We start from the raw sequence: 27,756 nt of genomic DNA on the forward strand, positions 1-27,756 counted from the left end.
CGATGCTGATGACCCGATTCTCAGTTCGTTGTGTGTGTGTTCAACTCGAACTAATTTTTTAGTCAAACAACATCTGCAATGCATGATGGCCTGGCCCAAATTAGCGGGCCACGCACTTGTCTCTTAATCTCGGCCAGTTGTGCTCTACAACTAACTGCAACGCTGGGTCAGTCGTTAGTCTTTGATCGACGTTATGGCAAATCGCGCCTGCTCTTTGCAGGCAGCCCTGCTGCTGCTCTTGCTAACCTTGGTCAGCTCACAGAACTCCACTAGCTCCACTTCTACTTCCACTCCGAGCTCCAGTATGAGTCGGGGTGTCAGTTACCTGCGCGAGAAACCAACGCATCTGCCGCATCTGCTGCAGCGCCAGAAGAGATGGCTCATCTTTGAACTGGGCACCTCCATCACGGTGAGTCATCATCGAGCAACTAGATCAGCATGGTTTTATGTTTTAATCCCCAACAGCTGACTGCCAATTGTGCCAAGGCCATATTGGACACTATTCCCAGAGGCATGTTGCTGCTGGGCGAGGCTACAGCCATTTATGATATGCCAGGATCTGTGGCCGATTGGTTGCCACGACGCAGAGGCAAACCAAAGCCGCCCCTACCAACGCCACCACCACCTCCTCCACCGCCGCCGCCACCACCACCGCCGCCACCTCCTCCACCTGCCATTCCAACGATAGTGCTGCCAGCTCCAGTGCAGCCGTACATTCAGCCTATCCAACCAGCTCCAGTTGACCCCTTCATACACCCACAGCAGCCTGTGATTGTGCCCCTAAGTCCCGCCGATCCCGTGCATTCGTTTTATTATAACTATCCGCAAGTAGCACCCATTTTGGGCCATCGTAAGTCCAGCGTACAGAGTACAGGTTGTCCGGCCTCGCAGCTGGTGAAGGATGCGTATGGCAACTATTATTGCCGACCAACGGCGATATCGCGTCGTCTGAGGCGTGAGCTCGAGAGGAATGGTGCAAATCTGCTGAACCAGGGACAGAGTCCACATGGCATGCTCTTCGACTTGCTCGTAATGCTGTCCGAATTGTGAGTAAAGTAAATACGCTTAAAGCTCGACAATCTATTTATCTCCCCCTTACTGCTGTTGTTGCTGCCCCTTTTTTTATAGGCATCAGTATCAGCCGCGTTACTGCATCATGCGAACGCTGTGTGAATCGCGCCATCTGCTGGCACCGCCTGGACAATCGCTGTTCCATGATATCTTTCGCATTCTGTTGCGCTACGTACATCCGGAGATTGCCCATAAGCCCACATATCGCAAGGCCTTCACCGCCGGCCATACATTGCATGAATGCGCACAGTGGTATGGGCTACATTGTCCCCAGAGTTTTTTGCTGCAATTCAGCAAACATTTTCAGACCAAATTTGCACAATCATTTAATAAAACGACATAAAAGACACAATGAAATAAATACTTCATTTTATTTCCTGCTCCGGGGCGGTGTACTCGACTCTTAGTGCTCTTGCCCAATTATGATCTCAACATATATCTCGGGGACATTTAGTATTATGCAAATCCAAACATGAGAGAACAATAATACTTTTATATTATTTAAAGTTATTTGGTATCAAACATAATCAAAATCTAGTGGTTAAAAAAAAAAAACATACAATTTAATAGATTGGCTGTTAAAAATTCCAAAATTTATAAATGCAGATTGATTCATTCGCTGAGGAAAGTGGAAAAATTATAGATATGTACATAAGTATTACACATAGTGAATGAGCTTTGCTTATGTTGTGGAAATTGTAGTTGACACGCTGATTACATTTTGTACATTAACTCCCTAGTTTAATTAAATGAAAAGGATCTGATAAATAAAAACAATTGCGTCAATTGTCATATGTATGTAATCTTTCTATTAAATGCTTTTTTAATTTAAATTAAATTAACTAACAAATTTATCTGGGCCTTATGTTAGTTCATTCTGTTGTTAAGATTAATATTATATTATTGAAGTATTATATGAAGACAACATGAACATGTATAGTTTAATACCAAATTAAGACTTTCGACATGTAGCAGAGCTTTTGGCAAGTTCCGAGCATTGAAAATCTCAAATTACCTTTTTTGCAGAGCAATCGCAACTACAAATTTTTTAAATCTTGCCAAAAGCTTCCTGGCTATAAATTGGCAATGCAAAAAATTTTATTTTATTATGTGCCATGCCAAAAAATGCAATTGAATTTAAGCAAATACCCAAATGCTGACATATTTATTGGCATCTACAAATATAAAACATATATGTATGTATATGTATGATTGTTTGTATATATGGCATTTGTGTATTTTAGGTTTGTTTTTCCCATTTCCTTGTTAAAAGGCCACACTTTATATTTCGTAAATTGTATTATTTATTTTTGGCTTTTACTTGTTTGTTCAAGACAGAGGCCCAGTCAGGGATCAAAAAGGTATGTGCATCAATAAAAATAAAAACTAAATCATTGTCGAAGGTCTCTGAAGCAAAACACTACTACACAGTGTGCACAAATTGTTTATTGAAGTTTTGAACCCCATGTAAATATTTCCTGCCTGCACCCCTGACTAAAAAAATATTGAACCAATTTTTTTTTATCATTGCGAAGAGGTCGAGAATTTCATTGTTGACATAAATTTGCATGGGGCAGTCGTCAGTCGACCATGTCGACTGTGTTGACATGGGACGGGAGTCGACGGCGGTGGCGGTGGCGTCAGTGTAACCAGTTAATACTATTGACCCGTTGTTGGTCAGTTTGCAGCCAGCCGCTAATCAGTGCAGTCAACATCACTTGAGCTAATAGGCGCCCCCTAAAGCGGCATGTAGTCAGAGGCGGAGGGCAGTTAAGCCCATAGCGCGAATCGCCAGTCTTAAACCGAACGCGATGCCGACAAAATGACGCGCTTGCTCCACTTTATTTCAATTGGAAGCATTTTGATTGCACTTGCACTTGCAAACACGCATCTAGCCAAGGACCTTGATGAGTCTTCGCCAAATGCAAATGTAACGCGTGCGGTGGCAAAAGTCCACAGTCGACGGAAACGTTATCTGGCATTTCCGGAGGGTTCTTCGGTTTCGGTGTGAGTGTTCTTGCCCCAACTGCTAATGCAGTAGTTTCAATGGCAACTATTTGCTTTTTGCACAGGCGGCGATTTGCTTAACCGTTGGCATGATTGGTAATCCAGATGTCGACTATCTGAGTTGGGCCGTCAACTGGGGTGTCGCCTACGATCTGCCCAATCATAATTGGGTGATTCAGCATGCCCATGGCTTGGCAGCCAATCTTACTAAGCCAATGATACTGCGTCGTTCACGTCGTAGTTTCTTCGACGAGGTGCAGACAGCATTCGACCAGTGAGTATTGCTCTTGATTGATGCCTCAACCTCATGCCTACTTTTACAATCATGATATCTTCAGCATGGGATTCAATGGACGCGCTTGTGTAGCTCGTGCCCTCTGCGAGAGCGCTAAGTATATGCATGCTCCCGGGCAACGCGGCAACATGTTGGAGGAACTTGTGCGTGCTGTTTTCAGTCTGCCCACTTCATCCGTTGTGGAGCATGAGCCGCAGGCGCATCATCACTATGACCGAATCTATCGACACTCGAAGCGACAGACACGAGAGTGCCATGAGCTCTATCCGGGCTGCCACTTCTCTTTGCTGGCACTGGCTCTGGGCAACTTTGCATCAGCTCCAGCGCAGTTTAACAAATACAATTTCATGTGAGAAACTAATTGCTAGAGAAAGCTGGTAAAATAAATGCGGTGAAAATAAGTTAAATCTTAAATTGGCGTGAAAATTATGAACTCAATCAAACAAAAACAAGTTGAGTGTGCTCAACTGTGCGACACGCATTAATAAAAGCGAAGCGGAGAGGTAATATTCTCAAAATATACCATATTGATATACCAAAAAATATAAAAATATTCCAAAGGCTATTTTTAGTATAACGAAAGACCATTAATATAATATATATTTCATAGGTTCGGAGGCGCTTATTTTTGCCTGTAACATATAACAATAACAATATTATTTTCCTGCAGGAACAAAATTATAATATTATCTTACCCTATGCGTAACGGGTGTAAAAAATATATTCCTAAGTATTGGATATAATTATCGGGTTGATATTGATCTTATACGTACCCTTTTGAAAATGCTTCAAAACTTCACTAATTTCCCCTTCCAATCTTGCGAAAAGAAAACAGCTTTGCATTTTTTAAAACAAATTATTTTCATTCTTCTTTATTTAATAACGCGTAACATTTATTTATATAGTAATTGTTGAGTTCTTTTTATGCATTTTTCATTTATAATCTTTTATCTTTGTTTTCGTTTATTCAAATGTTGTTCATTTGCAATTGTTTTTATTATGTTTCTTCATTTTTATCCTTGCCACTTTTATAGTTTCTTAGATTTTAGCTCCAATGTAATTTTGTTGTTTTATATTTTTTTGCCAATGCAAACTGCACGTTATACATTTTGTTTAATGCTAGTATTTAATGATTTGTTTGTTATTATAGTATGTTTTATAGTTTGTTGTGGTTGCTCTTGTTTTACGTTTTTGTTTCTTGTTGTTAAGTTACAATTTGTGTGCGCGTGGAATTGTTTTTCTCGCTGTGTTGTGTAATTTTAATTGTTAGCTAATATGTTTGTTTGTTTGTTGTTGTTGTTGTTTGTTATTCAAAGGAGTTTGAATATGTACGTGTAATACATACATACATTTCATATTATATGCGTGTATATATATGTATATGTCTTTTTATGTGAAATGTAAATGCAATTTTTAAAATGTAATTCGTGTTTGACATTTACCTTGAATATTAATGGGCAAATTTGTTGCGCTCTTGTTATTATTTTTGACGTTGTTGTTAATTTGCAGTTAGCCTACACTTAATACTAACATTTGTTGATGTTTAATTATAATTGCAAATATTTTACATACTTTTCCTATACCCATAGCTTAGTATATGCTTGTTTTGTATTTTTTTGTTTTTTTTTTTGTTTTACTTTTTTTAATTTGGTTTTTAACTAAATTTTCAATTTAGTCAAAATTTGATTTTTTGTATAATTTTTGCAAAACTTTTGGTTTTATCAAGCGCTACACACGCCTACCTAAAATCTTGTTTAGTTTTAACATTTTATTTTGGCGTCCGTTTGCTGCTATTTTTTTAATATTTCCATTTTGTTTTTTATTTTTTTTTTGGTTTTTATGTATTTTTTATTTATAGTATTGATCAAATATTTGTTAGTGTAGCTTGCACAATGGCATTTATTATATTTAACGTTAATTTGTGGTGTTGTTTTCCCCAGTGAGTTGCAAGATTTTTACTTGTAGTTGCATTTTGTAATTTTTGCATTTCTTTGTGTATTCTTTTGCTTGCTTTCTAAGATAAAAATCTTGTTGCTAAAATCTGTAATACATTTATGTAATTGTTATGTGTATTTATATATATTTAAATACCATGTTTGTGTATTTTTTGTTGTATTCAATTGAAATTCAATCGAATTAAGACAAATTTAAATAATTGTTGTAAATTGTATACATATACAGACGTGAATGCAACAGAAGCACTTAAAACTAACGGCACCTAACAATTAATACACAAAATATATGTACACACATACATACATATGCATATGTGCATTCGTATGCACAATGAATGCGGGTTTCAAACTACATTTTATAAAGATATCTGCATTCGTCAGATTCAAATTCCATTTCGATAAAATACATATGAAGAAAACACAGATACAATCATTTATGCATACATACATGCACATATACACATGTACAAATTATCATACTACTACATTAAAACGATGCGATCAAAAAGATGCTGTATGCACTTTATACAATTTAAGTATTGGTAGTAGTGTCTGTCTATTTTGTCTGAGCACGATTTAGTCTATGTGATTGTATGGGTCTGTATCTGTGTGTGTAAGTGTGTGCGTGTTGTGCTTTTGCCGTAATACGCTTACAGTTAATAAAAACCTGAAGTCGCTTAATTTTTTACAATGCAATTTAGTCAATTCCAAAATTCACTTTCATAATTTATCATTTCATATATTTTTCGATGAAGTAAAAAAATGTTTATTGATTCCAGTGTTTTCTCCTACTATGACTGCGCTTTATTGGAATTTACGAGTATCCCTTTTTGTAATTTGAAATAATATCCATATTTAAATAGAAATTGGTTGCCTCGAAGGGATAATATATGGAATTAAACAAATTTGTACAACAGCAAAGCGGATTTTTATGATTGGGAAACTGAATTAACTTTTGAAATATTTTACAATAGTATTCTGAAATAAAATCGCTGCCAAATTGCGCAAAATAAAATATTTAAAATACGTTTCGATTGAAACTTTGACAGGGCCAACAATGTGTTGTTGTGTGTGAAATATTTTGATGTGTTTAAATTTGTTTTTGCTGTCGTTGAAACCTTTTATTCATTGCACTTTCGATTGATTTTTTCTTCTTCTTTATGTTTGGCAACTCAACGCAATATTTAATGTTTAAGTATGTACAAGACCGGGGTTCTGAATACATCTGAGAGAGAAATGTCTAGTGCATGGGGAAGATGATAGAACTGGTAATCATGTGGATTCTATTGTCAGGTACTTAATAAGTTTGTCAATTTGGCGAAGATGATGAAGGGGTATTGAAACGATTGCCCTAAAAGTATGCAATGGATATTGGCGATGTTTGAGTTGCCCTACAGTGCGTGTTTTGTGGTGAGTGTTTTAAGTATTTGCGAGTGTGTGTGAATGTCTCTGTACGTATGTATGTGTGTGTGTTTGTAGTAGTAGTAGTATTCGTAGTAGTAGTAGTAGTAGTAGTAGAATTACTTTTGGTTTTTCATTTATCAGCTCCATTTGCCAGTGCTCTTCCAATTATTTTTGGTTTAGCAATACGCAGACTTTGATTCTTGTTGTGTTTGCTACAAAAGACGACCTTTGATTGGAAGACATCCGATTTTATGTTTTTGAATCTCAGGGTCAAGCCGCATATATATCAAATATGTACTTAGTATTGGTTTTTCATAATTTTTACCTCATTAATAAGTATATTTTGTTAATAACTATTTCTCTTCGTTTCATTAACTAATTATGATTATTGTAAGTGCTAAGTGTGGCTCCAAAAATTGCATAAAATGAAACACTTTGTGGTTGCTGAATGCCCTTTCCGAATGGGGCAAGCAAGACAGACTCAATAGATTTGAATGAAATAAATTTTAAAGAAATCTCTATTACAGGCATTTTAGTGTTTGTTAACTGCGAGTATTGGAAAGGGCAATTCATCTACGATGCTGCTTTGGCACTCATCAATGATATACATATTGATAAATTGGATTATGGTGCAATCCACTAAATGTTCTTGTTGCTCTTGTTGTTCTTCTTGTTGCTGCATGTGTTGTCTAGCAATTTGTGTACACAATTTCGTTGTCTGCTGGTGATTACTGTACTCAAAACAATTGTACCTGAAATAAATTCTTGTTGCTTTCCTGCTTTTCTGTCTTAAATTATGTTTGCATGCGTTTGGGTGCAATTTTGGACTGACCATAACATTTATTATTTATTATTAGTTTTGGATCTGAGCCTGGTTTTTATTTATTTAACTACTTAGTTATTCTCTTTTGTTTGTGTCTGTTTATTTGTTTAAACTCTTTGTAACGTGTGCGCGTCTGTGAGTGTGGTTATGCGAATGTGAATGTGTGTTGTGAGTGTTTGCTAACGTTCTGTTATTGTTTCATATATACAAAATGTAGGTTAGTATTTTATGTAGAGTTAGTATTTGTAACGTACTGACTAGTGGTTTGCATTAAGTACTTAAGTATCTTAACCACAATGTTAACTTCGAGCCCCGTTTTGCAATGTCTGAATTATCGTACGAGTACCTTATATGACTATTCGTTTCGAGTGTGAATATACCCATGTGAGAAACACACACACATCAAAAACGTATACATATACATACATACATACGACTAAGTATCATATACATATACTTATACAATAAGTATGCATGCATGCCAATATACGAGTATAATTATACATTTTGTTTGCTTGTTTTATTTTGTCTTATTTGTGGCAGTATTTAAATTACATGTTTTCTTATCAAATTGGGTTTTTATTTGCAGTGCACAAAACTTATACTGCAACATTTTTCAATTGGGTTTTTCTGTTGAATTTTTGTGTTTCTCTTTTTTTTTTTTTGGTTTTTAGTTTTTTTTCCACATGAAGCCCTTTAAACCTTTAGCTATAACCTAAAACGTAAAAGTAAAACGCGTTTTAAAAAGGCAAATTGAAAATGTTTGACATTATTGGCATAATTTACACTTAAACACGATGTGTGTTCATTTTGTTCATTGTTTAATTTAATTTTCGTAATTAATTACATACATAAGTTATATTTTGAATGTGCAAATGAACTGTACAATTATGAATTCGAATTGTACTGAATGATCGACTGACCGACTAACCGACTGACTAACTGACTGACTGATTGAATGACCGATTGTTTGCTCGTGCTTGCGCATACATGTACACACATACACGCACACACACGCACAAGCCTGTTTGATTATAACCTAAAAACACAACCAATGAGAGCATATACACGTCTATGTATTTGACTTTTCCTCGAATTGCCTTCGAGTTTGCATAGTTGGTACGTTCTTGTTATATTATTTATTTATGTAATTTGTTTTTTTTCTTCTTTCTTTTTTTTTGGTTTTTCATTAATGTTTTGTTTTTTTTAGCGTGTCGATTTTCCCAAGTGAAACAATTTACAAAAATGGTAGTTGAAATTTAATTTTGCTTTTACTTCCTATCGATTATTTTCTCTTGTTTTTTTTTCTTTTTTGTGTAATTTGTTATTAATTTACGATTAATTGTGGCTTTAAATTCAACAAATTTTTAAAGCCCACTTAATAGTTCTTTTTTTTCTATACACAATTCAGATGCGATTGTAATTTAAATATGCATTTACGTTATTAAGTTAAATTTATTCACAGAAAAGTTACGCCATTTACTTGTCATTGTTTTTTTTTTTTTTATTTTTAATTTTTGTTTTCATTTTGATTTATAAATAATGTTTTAAGTTGATTGTCTAAAACTATAACAAAAAGTTGTTTAGCTAAAATGTTGTTTTCTTTCATTTGCTATTTAAACATTAAATTGTTCTAGGTGTAGGTAAATCAGAATGTGCTTGGCATGAGGACCAATCGCGATTTACCTCAGAGGCAGGTGGCCATGCCAAACACACAGCAACCAAATAGTGTCGAAAATTATCTTAGAAATGCACACATGGAACAAAGCAAGCAAGCCTTATACACTACACATTCGGGTTAAGAACGCTTTTGTAAATGTGGTGTGTATTAACTTTATACAATTAATTGTCATATACAATTCAAAGGTAATAAAACAAGAATTTATTTTTTTTCCAAGAGTTTCGTTCTATTTACAAACAAGTTACGGTTGTCTCGTTTTAATTGTCGCAGGAATATTATTTAAGATATACGCACTTATTGACATCGTCATTTTGAATTTCACTTTCGAAACAGTTGCATTTTTCTTGATCTATGATGAATGGAAAGCATTAGCTATATTTCACTTTAATTGATTTTCAAAACACTTCTTTGAAAATGAAATTCAGAATAGTCCTGTGTGTTGCTGATTGATTGTGATGCTATTTATCTGTTGTTAGCCAATAGAATTTATCTGTGCATATTTCAAGCACATCACTTGCGATGTTGCATTTTGTTTCTCATTCGGACCAGTTAAATCGGCTTGTTTTAAGTATATACACTTTGTGTATACGCCGCGTGTGAATGTTTGGCATTTATTTTATATTATATATGTATGCATTTAAGTATATACTCGTAATGTGTGTGTATATATATTTTTCAGACTTTTTATTTATATGCTTTTCATAACGGAAGTCGAGACAGTTGTCAAATAGTTTTTCCTCATTTCTGTTTGGCATTTTAATTTATTTATTAATTGGTTTGTTTTTTTGTTTTTAATTTTATAAGCTCAGTTAAATACTTTTAATATTTGATGTAATTATTCAATATACAATTATCATATTTTATTATGGGTTGCTGTTGCTGTGGTTGAGTGTGTGTATATGTATGTATGTAGTTGTATTTGTTTTCGTTTTCATATTGGTATTAGTTTTTTTGTATTCGTATTCGTGTGTTTAAATGCTTAGCAATTTTTTTGTTTTATTTATAATTTTTTTTATGATATTTCTTTTACATTTAGTTTACGTTAATTTAATAGCTAAATATTTAAAAAATGTTAACTGTTGATTTTTATGCACTTTACATTTTAATACACCAGATTGGCGCTTCTATTTATTTATTTTTTTCGTTTTAAATATTGTTTTATACTTATGTGCAAATGTGTGTCTGTTACTGTCACGTTATTGCTGTTATTATTTTTGTGGGTTTCGTGGGTGTTTGTGTTTGTTATTCTGTTTGTGTGCTACGCTATTCGTTTATGCAATTAACACTGATTCCTTTTAGCACTTCCAAACAAATAGCCTCTGGACAATGGAAACTGCATATGATAGCTCGAAACAAAATCTGTGTATTTCTATTTAAATTTATTCAAATCAGAACAATAGAATACAATTAAATTGGTACTGAATATATGAAATTATTAAAATGTTGAATGAGAGGCAATTGACACACACATAGTTGAAGCAACTTTCAAGTGTCTTGTTAGACACAGGATAAATGAGTTGCACAACAATTTTAACTCATCTACGTACCACTCACAGAATAAATAATCCATGTCTGTATAATTTAAACACTGTCGTGCCTTTGTTCTGGTGCATTTGATGTCTCGGCAAACTATTTTAATTAATTCAGATTCGCAAATGCTGAATATTTTCGATTTGGAATTTTAATTAAACTTTTGCCACTTCACACACACACACACACACACACACACACACACACACACAGCCGAGGACCAGCATAAAGAACAAAAACAATCATCGCAATTATAAACAGCACAACAGCTTGACAACTCTGAGCAGAGTTGTCGCGGCATTCCTTGCTAATAGTTTTGGTAGATTTAGTTTATGTTTTTCCTCTTTTCTGGCATTTGCATGAAAGTTGTGCGAATTATGTTTATTTTTCGTTTATTATTCGCTTACTGTTTACACACACACGCACACACACATACTTTCATATTTGCATTCTCCCTTACCCATACAAACACATGCGCAATGTGAATTGCATTCCTCACTTAATTTGTTGCATACTCTATGGCGCTTGCAGCCACCCTGTGGTATTCGCGATTTTTAAAATTATTTTTTTTTTAGTTTTCTTGTCTGTAACAGTGGCAAAACTTTAAAAATCAATTAAATGAAAATATTTAAGAAAACCCTTGTGGTGCATTTAGATAGCCCAAGTCGTTTAACTTTGAGGTGTTTTCCCTGAATTGCCCACAGCACAGACCTCTAAAATGGCCAACAGCGTGCCAATTTCCCTTTTCTCTCTTCAGCTGCAGGCTATTAAAAAGTTTTCAAACTGCAAGTGAACCGTTGGATCTGCGAAATGCTTAATTAACAGTCAGAACAGAATGGCACACGCAATTCAAAAATAATCAAATTTTAAGAATGGCTCAAAACCCTTAAGAAACAATTTTTATTGTTTAAGTACATTACTTGCACATTGCATCTAAAATTCTGTAAGTATGTTTTAACAGCTAATATGCAAAGTTCTCTTTTTTGTGGGGAAGATTTCGAAGTGGGTATACCCTGTAAGAAGTCAAATAATATTGATTAATAGTCTTTTGGCACGTTAGAAACGAGTTTCACAGAAAAGGAAATACTTTCTCTGCAATCAACAATATAGATAATCACTTAGTTTGAGCATTGATTAATGGCTTTTAACTGATAGAGTTTTTGTTGACAAACTTGTTCAGATGATCAGAGATAAGTGCTAATTGAATTTATGTTTTATACTTCAATAAACTTGTTAAAAATTACATAAACGAATAGCGCCACAATATAACAATGAGCCATTTACTTTGGTTGAATTTTTTTTAAGGTTTTTGTTTGCTGTTATTTTGTGAGTGTTCTTAATTAAATTGTTTAGACTTTTGTGATTTTTAAATATCTAAATATTTTGTATTTATATATGTATTAATGTTTTCATATATACTCTTGTTAGATATACAAATGGTAATATGAGTGTGTATTTGTTGTAGTAAAAATGTGTGAGCTTAAAAATTTGATGTTTGTTTACCAACATTTAACTAAATTTATTTCAGAATTTCGCGCTTCATTTGACCAAGTTGCCTTGAGGCGAACTTTTTGGTATTTGTTTTGTAATATTAATGTTAATGTTAATATTATTTAAATTTGCTTAAAATGTATGTAGCTTAGCTAAGACTAATTAAGACTTATGTATTAATTAAGTATAGATGTCATATAATTTAGTTACTTATGATTTAGGCATAACTAGTGCTAAAACCAGTTTGTTTTTTATTTTTAATAATATGCAATGCATTTTGCAAATTGTTTTCTTTCGGTTTTTTTTTTGTGGTTTGCTTAAAATAATCAGAAAAATATGCACAAATAGACAAATAATTAAAATTGATTACATTAACTTCATTCACGCACACACATACAAAGTAACACTCTCACATACACATTGAAACACACTGAACACATGCAGTCAATACAATTTGGTTTTTGTTAATAATTTTAAAATGCCGTTTTAAAACATTTTTTGTTATGTGTGTTTGTTGTTGTTCTATTTTGTGAAACTTTAGAACTTAAAATCAACAAGGAACTTTTTGGCGCTCAAAAATTCAATATAACTTACAAAAAAAACTATTTTTACAACACTGGCGCTGCCACATTGTGCAACACTGCACAACCATCCCAACACCTACACAATCATCAGACATCTATCAAAAATTACTAACTAAGCTTTCCACTTCAACTGGTTTTGCCAGCCTTTGAACATGTCGCACCTATGTATTAGTTGATTTTGTTGACGACACAGTTATTAACGTTTATTTTTACGTTATGCAGCACTACAGTACTTGTTTTGAATTACTTTACATACATATTTTGATCAACTGCTCCAAAACTTGCACTTGCTTGATTAATCGTAGTTTTTGTTTTGCTTTTATGTTTAATGTTTCCAATGTTCGCTTCGCTCCGCAAATGTTTACAATGGGCTCCATGAGCTGCTTATCACTTCGTTATCGTTATTGTTATCGGAATTACTAGTATTGACACTATCGCTGCTGATGCTGTTGCTGCTGCTGTTAGTGTTGTATAACGCTGATGATATGCTCATGGTGTTGCTCATTGTATATTATCCACGATCATCGTCCCGGGCGGCGAACAGGGCTCGCAACGAGCTGATGATTAAATTCCACCAGCCCGCTGCGAACCCAAGTGGTCGCTATAAGGAGTTTTCACTGCCCATTTTGAGCAGTTCGAATTTCTTTTTGGCAATTTTCGAATATAATATATCAATCGGCTGCGATTGATCGTACAAACTAGGCGCTTGCAATATAATTAGCGCTGTGCCGACCACGCAAGCGATTGCGAAAATCCAAAGAAACATACGATCCAATACCATGGCTACGTATTTCCAATCTTCCTCCACCTTTCAAGAAATCAGATGAGAAAACAATTGTGGTGTTAGTTAAGGGTAAGTAAGTACTTATTTGAGAGTTTTATATACAATAATTTATATGTATATTTAAAATAAATTATGTGCAAAGTGTTTAATAAAATGACCTTGCCTTCGAGGAACATTTAATTAATATAATGTAGATTTCAGTTGTTAAAATTCTGTCTACTTAGCAATGTAACCACAATCTATTTTCGAGCTGTACCTTTCAATTCATTAGCAAAATTACAAAAATTTGGTTATCGATTCAAATTTGATGGCAAAAGTTGAAACCAGAAACTAGAGCTGGTGCTGATGTTGATGCTGGGCAATGCCAGACTGTGGCCACAAATGATTGCAAACTTGCACTCTGAATCCGGAATTGCGCTTTCCGATTGCACAAACAACTCAATCACTCAGCTCGAATTCAACTCAACCAACTCAACGAAACGGTTGCTCCTATGACCGACCGTCCCCCGGATCATCCCCTTTTGGCAATTTTTGATTAGAGAAAGCACCGTGATTGAAGCTACTTCTGCACATTTCCCCTAAAAACCTTGGCTAATGCGGGCTGTAAACATATCGCGACCTCGTCATGCAGTCGAGTTTCAGGCTGGCTAACTGGTTGGCGAATAACCATGGCACTGCATGCCAAAATGCATACATTGAATAATGTTTTCCGAGGAAATGATTTTATTGGACGAATTCGTGCTTGATAACCTCAGAGTTTAAATCGAGTTGAGTTAAGTTAACAGCTTTATAAATTTCTCTAGTCCAGTCTGAATTTTTATCGTGTAGTACGATATGCGATATTACATATCTAATGTAAACGATGAAACATCGTCGATCAAAAATCATCCCTAATTTAAATATCTGGGAGCACTATTTATCTCTTCTCTTTGCGGTGTGAATATATGATATGATAAGAAATCATATACTAACTAAAAATCACTTTAAAAATAAAATACTTTTAGTATACTTACACTTTCGAATTTATCTTTGTTTTTCACATGCTGCGCTATGAAGCGAGAGCCCTCGATGGTCTTCTCCATTTCCCTGGCATAGGGCCTCTCAAATGTGGGACTGAGATCGGCGGCGGCGGCAGCAGCTGCAGCGGCCGCGGCAGCTGGACAACAGCCGGGACTGATGTCGCCATTAAGACCAGATGGACTAAATAGATCATCGTCAGCGCCTGGCAGTGGCAGAGAGGAGGGCAGAGGTGGATCACCAAAGCAATGGGCGGCTATACCGCCCGCTGCCGCCAAGTCGAAGCGATGCGAGGCGGGTAGAACTAGAAATTAAATAAGAAAGTAAAAGAAATGGTTAAGGAAGAAGGCGATATAATGCCATTAGGTAAATCAAATTAGTAGCTATTTTGCAGATATTTTCTTCTATATATACATAAGAATATATATATATACATATATATATATATATATATATATATATATATATATATATATATATATATATATATATATATATATATTTCCTAGTTTTTATGGCCAAATGCAATTTGTAACTCTTCTCTGTTGGCGCAATGTCCCGCAGGACACTTAGGACAAAAGGCTACTCAGTGGCAACAGCAACAGCAATAGGAACAGAAACAATAAAGAAACTCAGTAAATAGTTTGCTTCATTCTACTTATTTTTGTATTTATTCGGCTAGCATTTTCTTTGGCTTTCATTTTGCACTCTCTTTCCTTGTCCCAACTGTGGACAGACGATGCCAGAAACAGAAAAAGAGGTTGGAAAAAATAATCATTAATTTGGAAGCCAGTTGGAATTTCAGACAGCGAAAAGTAGTCACCAAATGGCTGCAACTTTCCTATTGTGGGTGACGCCAATTGAATTGCGTTTTTCTCTGAGTGGTTTTACGTGTCGTATGCTTAGTATTTAAGGGACAGCATCAAATGAACTGACAAACCAAGGCACTGTGGCTTTATGGATATTTAAGGGCCATTTGATACCGAAAAGAATGATCCTTTATTCACATTCAAATATGTGTTCTCTTCGTTCCTCATCCATGGTCATACTTATTTTCTGTTCATTTCTTTTAATGAGCTCGACGACAGTGACAAAACGATACAAAAGCAATTTCGAAATCGCATAATTCTTTCTCTGCAAGTTGTTGCAACTTAGCATCTTAGCTTTTGTAGAGTTTCTCTTTAATTGTCATAAATTATTTGCACTGCTCGAGACGAGGCAAACGGTGTAAAGCGGGTGGAAAGCCTTTACAACTAAGTGCATATAATTTCAATGTATTTGCGCATATTTAAAACGAAATAGAACTAAACTTGGACGGCTTGTAAGTTAGTGCAAGTCTACACACTTAATGCGCCTGCTGAATTCACTAAAAAACAAGCATAAATTTCCGAGCACCAACAATGGCAGCACCTACAACTAGCAACTACGAAGGCAACTGCAACTAAGAAAAGCAATGCAAAAAGTTTGTGAACAACAAAAAGTTGTGTATAACGCAGCGGCAAGTATAGAAACTTTGCCTGCTCTGCAAAGACGACTACTGAATATTGTATTTGTATATAGTATAGAATTGCGAACATGCCCAAGACGTTTTACAATTGTTCTGGACTGCTTACAATAGAGAGAGGGTTGGAGGAAAAGGAAAAGTGATTTACCTGGTATGCCATAGTCACCGCTGAAACGTTTTGTGTCGTAGTTGACAAATTTGTCGACGTCCGGCGGCAAATGAAAGACATCCGTCAGCACCTCGGGCGGCTGATCCTCTTCGGGATCCTCCTTTTTGGGCCGCTCTATGCAGAGCAGCTTCGGCAGGATTTGTATGAAGACACGTTGCACCCAAGGCGCCATGCGATGCGTCACTGGCGATCTGCAAGTAAGTTAATACTTAGTGGAAAGCTTCTTAAAATTTTAACGGGAACTTACCTAAAGTTAACATTGAGCACCGCAATGGTTACCACAACCGACAGCGTGACGAGCATCATAGTAAAGAGGAGATATTTCCCCAGCAGCGGCACTGTCAGCGATGTCGGCGGAATAATTTCGGCGAGCAGCAGAAAAAACACAGTCAACGATAGCAAAATACTGATACAAAGTGAGATCTTCTCGCCGGAATCACTGGGTAGATAGAAGACAAGCACGGAGAGGAACGATATGCCCACACAGGGTATGATCAGATTGACCGTGTAGAAGAGCGTCTTTCGCCTAAGCGTCAGATTGAACACAATGTCCAGATACGGTTCTTCACAGCAGCTGTAGAACTTTTCGTTTCGCACTGCGGGCACTCGCATAATATCCCACTCGACGGATATATAATAATCCTGCAGATCGATGCCCACCTCGATGTTGTCCGAGTCTGCAGTTTGCTTCAGATGCCGCAAGTCAACCTGGAAAAATTAAAAGATCAAAATTAAAGTATGAATGAATTGAATTTGAAGTACGAATTTTTATAGGAAAACGTTTCTTTCTTAAAATTTGGAATTCTTGGCATAATTTGTCCTAATTCTTTTCACAAATTAACAATACTGCAAGAGTAATTTTATTTAATAAATAAACAATTGTTTTAAAATTGATCGAAATTTATTTTATCTTAAAGTGTAACATTTCCTTAATTATTCATTTCAATTTTGTTCACAAATTTATGATTTTGCAAGATCGGTTTCATTTTTGAAATAACAACATATAAAGATTCCTTAAACTTTGCAGTTTGTTAAATAATTTATTTTGTTGCTACACCAATGCAAGATAAACAATTCTTCGTATAATTATGTGTTCCTACATGTGTGAAATTTGTTGAATAAATTATTTTAATTCTTTTCACCTAAATATAAAATTGCAAGAGCAGTACTAAATTTCATCCCAGAAATAAATAGCTCTTGCTGTAATTATTAACAGAATACTGGATTTATACAAATAATGATAGATTTCTACAAATGAACAACAAATTTGATTGCATTGTTTTCATAACAATAAATATTAATATTAAATAATAGTCGCATTAAGAATATTTCGCAAACGTTTTTCTCCCACTTTTGTTTTAGCAGATTTTGATTTACGGATCAAATTCTTGACAATGCAACACCTGTGCGATTGTATTGCCATTAATGGTGATTTGTTGCCTCATTTTCCACCCAACAGAGGGAAGCGTCTACACCAGCAGCAACAACAACATCAACAGCAGCAACGACAGCAGCAATAAGAACACGTAACGAACTTGAGGGAAATTTCAAGTGTCGCTTCAGTCTCGTCAAACAGCCGGCGCAATGAATTTTCAGCGGCAAATCAAAGCTGATGCTGATTTTCCTTACTGATGTTGATGTGGATGCTGTTGATGTTGTAGTTGCTATTACTATTGCTTCTGTAGCTGCTGCTGCTGTTCCCAGTGCTGTGCACTGATGATAGTAAAACGTACTCGAACTCATGTATTTTTGACAAATTTTTGACAATCGTCAATTGCGCAACGAATTGCGATTGTCTCGCAGTCGATGCTCGCGACTCGATTCCCTCAACTCTGTATTTGGAAATGCGAATAAAAATTGAGATGGCAGCTGCTGTGATAAGTTTCACTCACGTGCTGCCTTAAACGTAAATGACATTTACGTTTTACCATTCATTTCATTACGTTTCAGTTTATTTGCTTGTTCTTCCGCTTGTTATTGGCGTCGATTCATTTATTTCGAGGCTTCTTTCTCATTCTTTTTACCGTTTTACTTATGAACGAAACTTCTTTAAATGAGAAAATGTTCATGATCTGTGATTGCTTATGGTTTTCGTCTGATTAATGGAAAGACACGTTCCATTTATAGCATATCATCTGTCCTTTGCGTTGGGTCTATTTGACAATCTTATTTTCAGTTTATTTACCAATTGCTCACATTCGAGTGCTGCGAGTTGAATGAAATCAATTTGCTTTACTTAAAAATAAAACACAATTTTAAATTACATTCCCATTCATTAAGAGAGGAGACCCTGCGGTACCCGGTTCCAAGTTCTGGTAATATCATTAATACCTCGTAATAAATTTACGCTGATGCTGTAAATTGGCACAAGCAGAGTTCGGAATAAGCGACGAAATCAACCGGCAACAATTGTTATATATGGCCACAAGGAAGGAAGGATGAATGAATTCTTCTTCCTCATTGCAAGCATCTCTTTCTTTCTCTCTCTCTCTCACTCGCCCTTTCTCTCGGTCTCTCGTTCTCTCTTATTCTTATTTGTTGTATGTACGTGTGTATCAAGTTAAAGTCAATGAAGCATGTTGAAGCTTCCGATGCGTGAATTCGCCTTATTTGGCAAAAGGAAAAACGAAAGAGAACAACACAACAACACAAGAAAAAAAAAGAAAAATTATATGTATTCTATAAGTAAATGGTAAAAATGTGCTGTCATTTTGTTGGCTTGTCGCTTGTCTTTTTGCGTAATGAACACAGCGCCACCTAGCGGCCGTTATGCGGCGCAACAGTTTTACAACACAAGCTATTTATAGCCAACCGGCTGCGAGTACTATAACTTGGCCAATAAACTTGAATCTTGCACAAGATCAAATAAAAGTTATTACCGACAATGAATCTAAATAGGAACTGGAATTTGATTTGTGTGAACTTGTTCCAGTTCATAAAATCACAATAAGTAGTAATTGCAAGTGCATATTTTCTACTACTAATATAGATGTTGGGCTAATGAAATAGGTTTATTAAGCGCTCTTAAGAGTTCAGCTAATTAATGCGATTTGGTTAGTGTGGATCTAGCTTTCCTTATGTTTTTAGAATGAACCCTATTAGTAATAGTTTAGAGAACATTTTAAATTAATAGATGTTATTCGATTAAAGAAACTAAACAATAATAATTTATGTTAAATATTCAATATCGTAAGATTTTGGTTCTTAAATAAGTGATATTTTTAAAAAAAAACAAGCTCTGGCATTACTTTTACCATTTTTCTCTACATTCTTTAGGGATTTTGGGATAAGTGTATGGCCTATTCGGTTTAGTTAATGGCGCAATTCTAGGTTGTTGTTTTTGTGACATTCTGCAGTTTGTCGTAGCTGCTGCTTCGTTTGACAAACGAGTCCCCAAAAGTTTTCAAAGGCGTGGCTGGTTCATTAAACGCAGCTGCTGGTTGTTATCTCCTCTACGCACACGCACACAGCTGTGCCAGCTGCATGTGTGCGTGTGCGCGACTCTCTGCGAGTGTGAGTGTGTGTGTGTGAACGTGTGGATATGGTAGAGAGGGTCTTGTGATTTATCACATGCCAACGAACGAAACGTGTCAAGTGTACACAAACACAATAAACATTAACAACAGTATTGAAATAAATATATAACAGCTATATGTATGAGGCCAGCAATGGCGGCAACCTCAAGTGAGTGCCACGCCCCTTGAGGAACCTTTATGGCCCACACTGCAAAAGGGAATAATAAAAAAGCGAAGCGAATAATCAATTGTCAGAGAGTGAGTTTTTGTTTTTTGCCCCATTTTCAAGGTCAACGCTTCAATTGTGAACAACACACAAAGGCAGTCGACTCACAATCGCAGCCGAAGAGTTCCTTTTTTTGCTTTTCGTAAAACATGTTTAAAAAGTCGTTTCATCGTTCCCTGACACATACATATACGGATACGCATGTAATCCATTGCCACGCCCACCAACTGCCGTTGAATTTACCGATTTAATGCTTTTATAATCGACTTAAACGTTTGATTAGCGTTTGATTAGCAGTCAGTCAATCAGAGCCAGAGCCAAAGCCACGACCAGAGCTACATCTCACGGCACTTGTGTATTGATGGATGGCTTACATCTGAGCTCTGCCAGTCTGCTTTGATTGACAGCCAGCTTCAGGATCACTGAGTGTATGTGTTGTACTATATACTGGTACCCGTATACTTAGGATATATTGTGAGTACTCTTCCTTTGACTTACCATGTAACCATCGTATGTCCATGAGCCGAACTTCATGAAACATGTCTGCTCATCGAATGGAAAATATTCGACATCAATTTCGCAAAACGATTTATAAATGGCGGGTGGCTTCCAAACGACTTTGCCCGTGTGGTGTAGAATTGCTTTAGTCATTATTGTCACTTCATAGTTGCCATCGGCGCTGCAAGGATTAAACATACAATTTTTCATTAGAATTTTGCTAATTTTAAAATTTAGATTTAGGGTGTTGTAGGTTGAAATGAAAAATATTTTCAAATAAAATATAAATACTAAAATTTAAAGCACAACAATGAAAAGGCAAAATAAACGTTAATAAAATCATATATATTTGTATTTTCATGTATTCACACAATTTATTGTGTAGGACATTTTATCGTAAATAAAAGGAAACATATTGCAACCAATCTAAATTCACTCAATTGCTTTTTCTGTGAATGAAGCTATGACATCCGGTATACTATCACATAAATAGCCTTTAAAGCGCATTTCACACTGGCCATATAGAAAAGCTTTTTACGAATTAAAACATTGGGAAAAGAAGCTCAAAAACCGCAGGCACACTCAGGAGACATAAACATAGTAGATCGAGATTCACTACTTAAACAGTCAGAGGCACCACATTACCATTTCCGGCGGCCATATTAACTTAACACCATAAATCTCAGCGCTGGCATTACATTGCGGTAGACAGTGGCTGCGTTTGTTTTTGGATTTGGCTGCCTTCAACACCCCCTTATCCCCTTGGCTCTGCCAGCCGACATTTCGGGAGTTCTCATGCCTATATATGCGTATATACATACAAGTATTTCTATTCCCAAAGTGCTGCGACTATGGCTTTGTTTTCTTTAATTAAATGAATGTTGTTGACAACTTTATTATCAGCTGAACTTTGTGAACCCAAAAGGCACCCGCCCCGCCCCTAACTCGGGGCCAGCGGGCGCATGGTGCAGGACGCAGGGCGTTGGGCTGGCCTGCCACAGCCACTTTAATTCTATTATTGTGTATTACCGAGGCAGCTTCCAGTCTCTGGCATACAAAGACAAAAACATAGTCACAGTCGTATTCGGAGTCGGAGTCATCGCCCCAGTCGTATCTATGATTCTTTTTCAACTGCTTTAGTTTTCAGATTCAAGCTGACGACAACTGCGTCGAAATCAAAAGAAATGAAATAAAATTTCATTATCTTTCATTAGATTTATAAAAATAGAAATGGCGCACTGAAAGCTGTGGCGATGGCGGTGGCCCTGTGTGTGTGTGTGAGTTACAGCAAAAAAGCCAGCAAGAAAGTTTTGCGGATTGGCTGCGTCCTCGGCTCGCTTCGGTTCGGCTTTTAGATTCAACTTTGGAGCGTGGCGAGATACAAAAATGGCGATGGCGATGGTTCTCCGTGTGGCGCTCAGATTAACGCGCTGATAGTCGCAGCTGGCGCCGGCGGCGTCGGGCGACGACCACCATGAGGCTGACACTCATACGCCGCGTTGTCCACTGGGTATATTGTATGTGCCTGCCTCTCTCTCTCTCTCTCCCTGCTTCGCTTTAAGAGAGCACTCTGTGTGTGTGTTTGTCACCGCATCGCCGTGAAGATAATGGCTGCAATTGCGGTGACCCCCAGGCGTGGTTTTGGTTTTTCGGTTTGGTTCTAAACTTTTTTCTCTTCGTCGTATTTTTTTTTTTTGGTTTTTGTTTTCTCTCACAGCTTTGTCTCTGCGCTCCACTCGCTGCTGTTCGCTCTCAAACTCTGTGCTGTGCTTTTTTTGCAGCGCCGTCGGCCATTTTAAATGGTTTTTAGCTATTAATGGCTTGCTGCTCGCTAGCGCCATCATTGTTGCCGCTGTTTCCATTGCTGTTCCTGTTGTTTTTGTAATAACATTTTAAAATGCTTTGCCGTTGGATTTGGATTTGGATTTAGTGTGCGAGTATGTATGGCTATGACTATGACTATGGCTTTGGCGTTGGCTTTGGCTTTGGCATTGGCTATGTCGTGGCTTGCCTTGCCTCATCTATGGCCTAAGGACATGCCTGCTAATGGACAACGCGGGCGTGGCAATTGTGATGGGGCAGTGGGTCTATGACGATGGCGTTGGTGGGGCTCAGCTATTGGCCATGGGCGTGCACGGCTAAAACAACATTAGCAGCAATTTTTCGTATTTTAAAATGAATTTGTAATTAGAGGCTAAAATGTATTTTTAATTAGTTCAGTAATTTTGGTTGATCCAGCGAAAACAAAACCATTACATTTCGTTGCAGTTGCGCGAATTATTGCACTAAAGTTATTAAAAGTGAAAGCAAAATTAAAAGAAACTTTATTTCCATATCCTCTCTAGAAGAACAAAGGATTCATAGAATTGATGCTAATTTTAGTTGCGGAACAATTCACATACGTGTTTCTGACAACAAAGATAGGCTTTAGATGTGTTTATTCTATGAAAAGCTTCCAAATATAGCCCATAATAGAAGCCATTATGTGCGGCAATTCAAGAGAAACAGTTTCAATTGCAATCAATTCCACGCCGCAACCTTAAACAAGCACAGAATGGCATGGAAAAAATTGTACAAAAACGGAAGCATCAACTAAGCAAATCGACTGCGTTATACCCTGCACAAATGAAATTAAACCTTTTATATAAATGAAATTTGGATGCTAATAGTCAGTGCTCTTATTGCCTTTACAATTATTATAGGAAATACCTAAATCTCTGTGTTCGCAATGACAATATTCTGTAGTATAATTATGTAAAGTGAATGAGCAACATTAGCTTTGATAATGTAAACAAATATAGCAAATCCTTCGATTCGTCTGCAGGGTATAGAAACAGAGCCCAACGAATGCTGTTGCCAGACGATGGACGACGTCATTGACGCTGCTCGAGTGCGATTTTAATTTCTTGGATCAACATGAAAATTAATTGCTGGAATTAAGCGGCTTTCACAAATATAAACACAGTTGCCGTCTCTGCCACTGCCATTGCCTTTCACTGCTATTGCTCGTCGTTGTCTCTGCCGTTGCTTTCAAGGCAGACAGCAGGCTGGCAAGCTGGGACCCAAAATTGTCTGCCTATAGCTAATAGCAGTGGTTATTTATTGTAGCTGCTGTTTGCACAAACTTACGCTACACATTCGCAGAGGGTGAGAGAAAGTGGGAGATGTGTTTGGTCCCCCTCCACAACTTACTTTGTTTCGGTTTCGATGCGTATTTAATGAGAGGCACATCAAAAACACAAGGCTAATTATGCTTGGTCAGCAGTGCATATAGAGACAGATCTCTCTCTTAGGAGCCAAATTGCTGACAATTTGCAAATGTACAAAATTGCTACACTGCAATTCGAAATTGACAAACGCGGCAAATGAAAATGCTTTCGATATGCAGGCGAGCCGCAAACAATTGGAGCAAAAACAACAACAAAAACAACAACGGCGGCAACAAGCGCCTGCCATGGCCAATAAATTAAAACTTTTGACGCTTGTTTCGAAGGCCGCTAACGGCAACGGCTACAGCAATGGAAATGGGAATGGAAACCATCGCCAACATGGCTAGGGCATTATTTTCTATTTTCTGGACTAACATGATGGCCTGGCAGGTATTTCAGGCTATGTTGTTGTTTTGTTGCGCATTTACAACGGGGGCTGGCCAACTATTTGTTAGTTATTCCACGTTTAGCAGGCAATTAAACATTTTTCATTGCATACAAATGGGCGTAATTTCAACTGCAAGCATTCTCCCTCCCGCCCTTGTTCTATGTATGTGCCTGCGTGTGCGTTTATTTATTTGTGTGTTTGCAAGTGGATGCCGAATGGCTCTTGTGCGTTTGTCTTCGCAAAGCCCGGCAAAAAAATGCGGCATAAAATATTGCGCGTTTTTGGACCCAGTTCGCAAATTAAACGCATTTCACTGCGCTGCTGCGTTTGCGCTTTTGGTGTATTTGTTTTCAAGATATCTGTGTGAACACAGCCTATAGCTGCGGCAATTCGTCATACGTTAAAAGCAAATATAGCATTTTTCCAAAAATAAATATTTCCCTTATAAAATTGATCAAGTATTTCCATGACTGTATAACTATTTGATAAGGTTGTAAAAAGCATTTTTAAAATCAATACATATTTGAATAGGTTTGAAATAAAATCACGAAATTTTTAACAGCACATAAAACCAATTTCTGTCAAAAAATATCCTAAGAAAAATGAGTTTGTATCTTCGTTTTATTTTTTTATGAGTTTTATGAGCAAATCTCGTTGAATGCTTAAAGATTTTATTGCTTGGTTTAAGGGAAAGTCTATCAAAGGACAATCTCTCAATCCTTATGTGGACACTAAGTTAAATGGACTTTACAAAGGCAATTTATTTTGACCAAACACAATTAACTACAAGTGTTCGAGGCGAACAAAAGGCACTTCAAGTTCAATTTTATGCGACGGACTGAAAGAGGCATTGGAGCTGAGATGTGCTTGTGGATGTGGATGTAGACGTGAAGAGGAAGGACGACTATGCCGAGCATTGCTTCATTATAGCCTCTACAAATTATTTGCAGTTTAAAAAGCGACCACGATGGCGCGGCGACTGTGACAGCCAACGACAATGGCGGCCATATAACACGCATTGCGTTCGCATTTCTCAGTGTGTATCTATGTGTCTGTGCATGTGTGTGTGTGTGTGTGTGAGTATTGTACAGTATGTGTGTCATTGTAAGTACCATGGAGTTGCCATAGTTACGCACAACAACGACAATGCTTTTGCCGTTGTTGGCAAATGAAATTTAAGCTTTTTCCAAGCAATAAATTACGAGTTTTTATGACTCTGCCAAAGCGCACACACACACACACTCGTATACATACATACATACACATATACACCCCAAAAGTATGCTATGAGAATAGTTGGTAAAACCGAGACAACAAACAGCCAGCCAAGACAAGCCCAGCCAAGCTCAGTCAAAAAAAAGGAGAAAAAAAAAAGAAAACCCAATACGGCACATAAAGCGCGTAAGCCGATCTGCCAAAGGAGCGACGTCCTTTGCTGGTGTTGTAGGCACTAAAGTCAAGTGTTGGCCAAAGCAAAAGCAAGTGGCACAGTGGCATCAATGTGAAATATTGCGAGTAAAATCCATTATCAATCGTAAATTTGTATTTTCATTTTGAAAATGAAACTCTGCATAGTTTGGTGCGCCAATCAAATTAATTTTGTAGACATCCTACAAGGATGCTATTGTTTTGGTACGTGCGTAAATTAGATTCTGTTGTGTGGGTTCCTTGAAAAAGACGGAACCGGTTCCTTTATATCATTAAGAACGCTATGAGTTCTTTTTCCTTGGATAATTTCCATTTCTATACCTCTCCCACTTAAACCACTATGCCACTTTCTTTGGCTGGCTTCACTCCAAGAGTGAAATACGACACAAGGCAAATTATAATAATTACAGCGAGCATAGCAAAACAAAACGTCCAATTTGAGACGGCAGACGAGTTGGCAGCCGTTTTATGCTGAGACTGGAGCATAAAGGCCTGCCAGTCCCTTTTGCTTCCTGTATGCTGCTCCCTTTTTACTTCTATTGCTGAACTGAACCCTTGGCCAGTTTCCATGTTCCTATGTTACATTGAAATAAAAATACGTTAATCATCGGCTGATAAATTGCCAGTGTAACTCTGTGCTTTGATTTATACGCCCGTCGCGCCCATTGGGCAATTATGTAAATGGCTCCAGGCGCCAAAGGCCCCCTAAAAGAGCTTACGCTCATTTTTTGCCGTATCATAATCGTTTCGGTTTAAGTTGTATGAAAATTAGCACAAAACTTACTTGTTATACAGCACAATATCCGGCAGCCATATGTGCTCAGAGGGCACATGCAGTGTATCAACACCACCATAATCGTCAGGATTCCATTTCAATTTGTAGTCGTTCCATTCCTGTTTAAATAAAATATACATATTAAGTTTAGTGCAAAGCATATAACTGTAAAGTATCGAATAATAAATATTGTTATGCTAAATGCAATAATTTATGGGGAAAATGAAATTGCCATTTGAATTAGTCGCTTGGTAGAATCACTTCGTTAGATAATTTGCATATAGATGAAAGTTGAATTGAATTTGTGGTGTCCGGACTATATACATATATACAAACATTCAATATACTCGTGGACTCTATATGTTTGTGTGTATATTTGGATTGCTTATGGCCTTTGTTGTTGTTATTGCAGTTAATGTTCCAATTGCGTTCCATTAATTATGCATTAATTTATTGGTCGCTAAGCTGTTGGCGTTAAATTAAATTTTCATAATAGAATTGCGATGCTGCATGCGACGCAACTGTTTGCTCTGCTTCTTATTATCCTTTTTCCTGCCCATCGGGCAGAAGAGTATTTACAGCTACGGGGACCACAGGGATCGAGCAAATCGAAAGGGTTCAAGCCTAACACAGCACAAAAACAATAATAATAATGTGGTTGATTTAATTAGTCTCGTTACTAAGCGACCCTTTTATCAAAAACCCCAAAATTAATCAATAAAACAAATTTTGGCCTTATTGATGTTCTTTAAATTGTTAAGTTTTTGTACTTTTCGGTTAGACAATTATTCCTTTTTGTTATTTAATAAGGCTTTCTTTCACTTTTTATGTGAAATGAATTAAATTGTTAAACAATATTCTAGAAAATTAAAATTTAATGAAGTCTTTAATAAGCTCATTTATAACTATATTTCTTTAATATATTTTTAAGTCATTTTTTAAAGAGTATCTTAGTAGTCGGCCAAACTCTCAAGCGAGGGCGATATATAAAATTGTAATTATGTTGATTGCCACACTATTTATGTAAAATGTATTGTGAATGCCATTTGGGTGTTGTTTTCTGCTTCGCATTGCAATTCAAATGGGATTAAGGCAGCACTCGAAAAATGCTGTATATAAATGTTGGTCATGCATGAAATTCTCAATAAAAACAACAAATTACCGCTCATGGGTGTCTGATATATTTAAAGCGAGTATTATTTTTAACCTTTAAGTTATATATGTACAAAGTGAATAAACATTTTATTTATTTAAGCATAATTTGTTGAAATTCATGAGTTGAAACAATGAATGTGTCATTCAAATATTTAATTTGCTTTCGGTGTGGTCAAGCAATTACTTTAAAATTCCTACCATAATTGTTCATTGTATGAATCTGAAAAACAGTTTAATATGATAAGCA

General features: G+C 36.4%; 3 protein-coding genes across 4 annotated transcripts in view; 2 read left to right on the plus strand and 1 right to left on the minus strand.

The window, feature by feature from the left end:
* LOC117573688 (acetylcholine receptor subunit alpha-like 1) overlaps positions 1 to 27,756 on the minus strand; it is an 84,840-nt gene that overhangs the window by 4,862 nt on the left and 52,222 nt on the right. The window contains exons 5-10 of one of the 2 annotated variants that reach the window (XM_034257043.2): positions 26,364 to 26,473; positions 20,555 to 20,735; positions 16,563 to 17,023; positions 16,295 to 16,506; positions 14,639 to 14,946; positions 8,168 to 13,649 (exon numbers count right to left, since the gene is read on the minus strand). In XM_034257043.2, the coding sequence (XP_034112934.1) occupies positions 13,443 to 13,649; positions 14,639 to 14,946; positions 16,295 to 16,506; positions 16,563 to 17,023; positions 20,555 to 20,735; positions 26,364 to 26,473 (1,479 nt within the window). In that variant the 3' untranslated portion in view covers positions 8,168 to 13,442. Of the gene's footprint in view, positions 1 to 8,167; positions 13,650 to 14,638; positions 14,947 to 16,294; positions 16,507 to 16,562; positions 17,024 to 20,554; positions 20,736 to 26,363; positions 26,474 to 27,756 lie in introns of those variants that run through there. The other variant, XM_052007989.1, reaches the window with a different exon arrangement.
* LOC117573314 (uncharacterized) lies at positions 115 to 1,414 on the plus strand. Its single transcript, XM_052007991.1, has 3 exons — positions 115 to 409; positions 466 to 1,046; positions 1,129 to 1,414. Exons 1-3 carry the CDS (start codon positions 194 to 196, stop codon positions 1,412 to 1,414), a joined length of 1,083 nt encoding a protein of 360 aa, XP_051863951.1. The 5' UTR covers positions 115 to 193.
* Positions 2,774 to 3,870, plus strand: LOC117575291 (uncharacterized). The gene is made up of 3 exons (XM_034259438.2): positions 2,774 to 3,076; positions 3,144 to 3,352; positions 3,417 to 3,870. The coding sequence occupies exons 1-3, from the start codon at positions 2,894 to 2,896 to the stop codon at positions 3,724 to 3,726; spliced, it is 702 nt and encodes a 233-aa protein (XP_034115329.1). The 5' UTR covers positions 2,774 to 2,893; the 3' UTR covers positions 3,727 to 3,870.

This window comes from Drosophila albomicans, chromosome 2R (assembly GCF_009650485.2).
Source record: "Drosophila albomicans strain 15112-1751.03 chromosome 2R, ASM965048v2, whole genome shotgun sequence".
Lineage (NCBI taxonomy): Eukaryota > Metazoa > Arthropoda > Insecta > Diptera > Drosophilidae > Drosophila > Drosophila albomicans.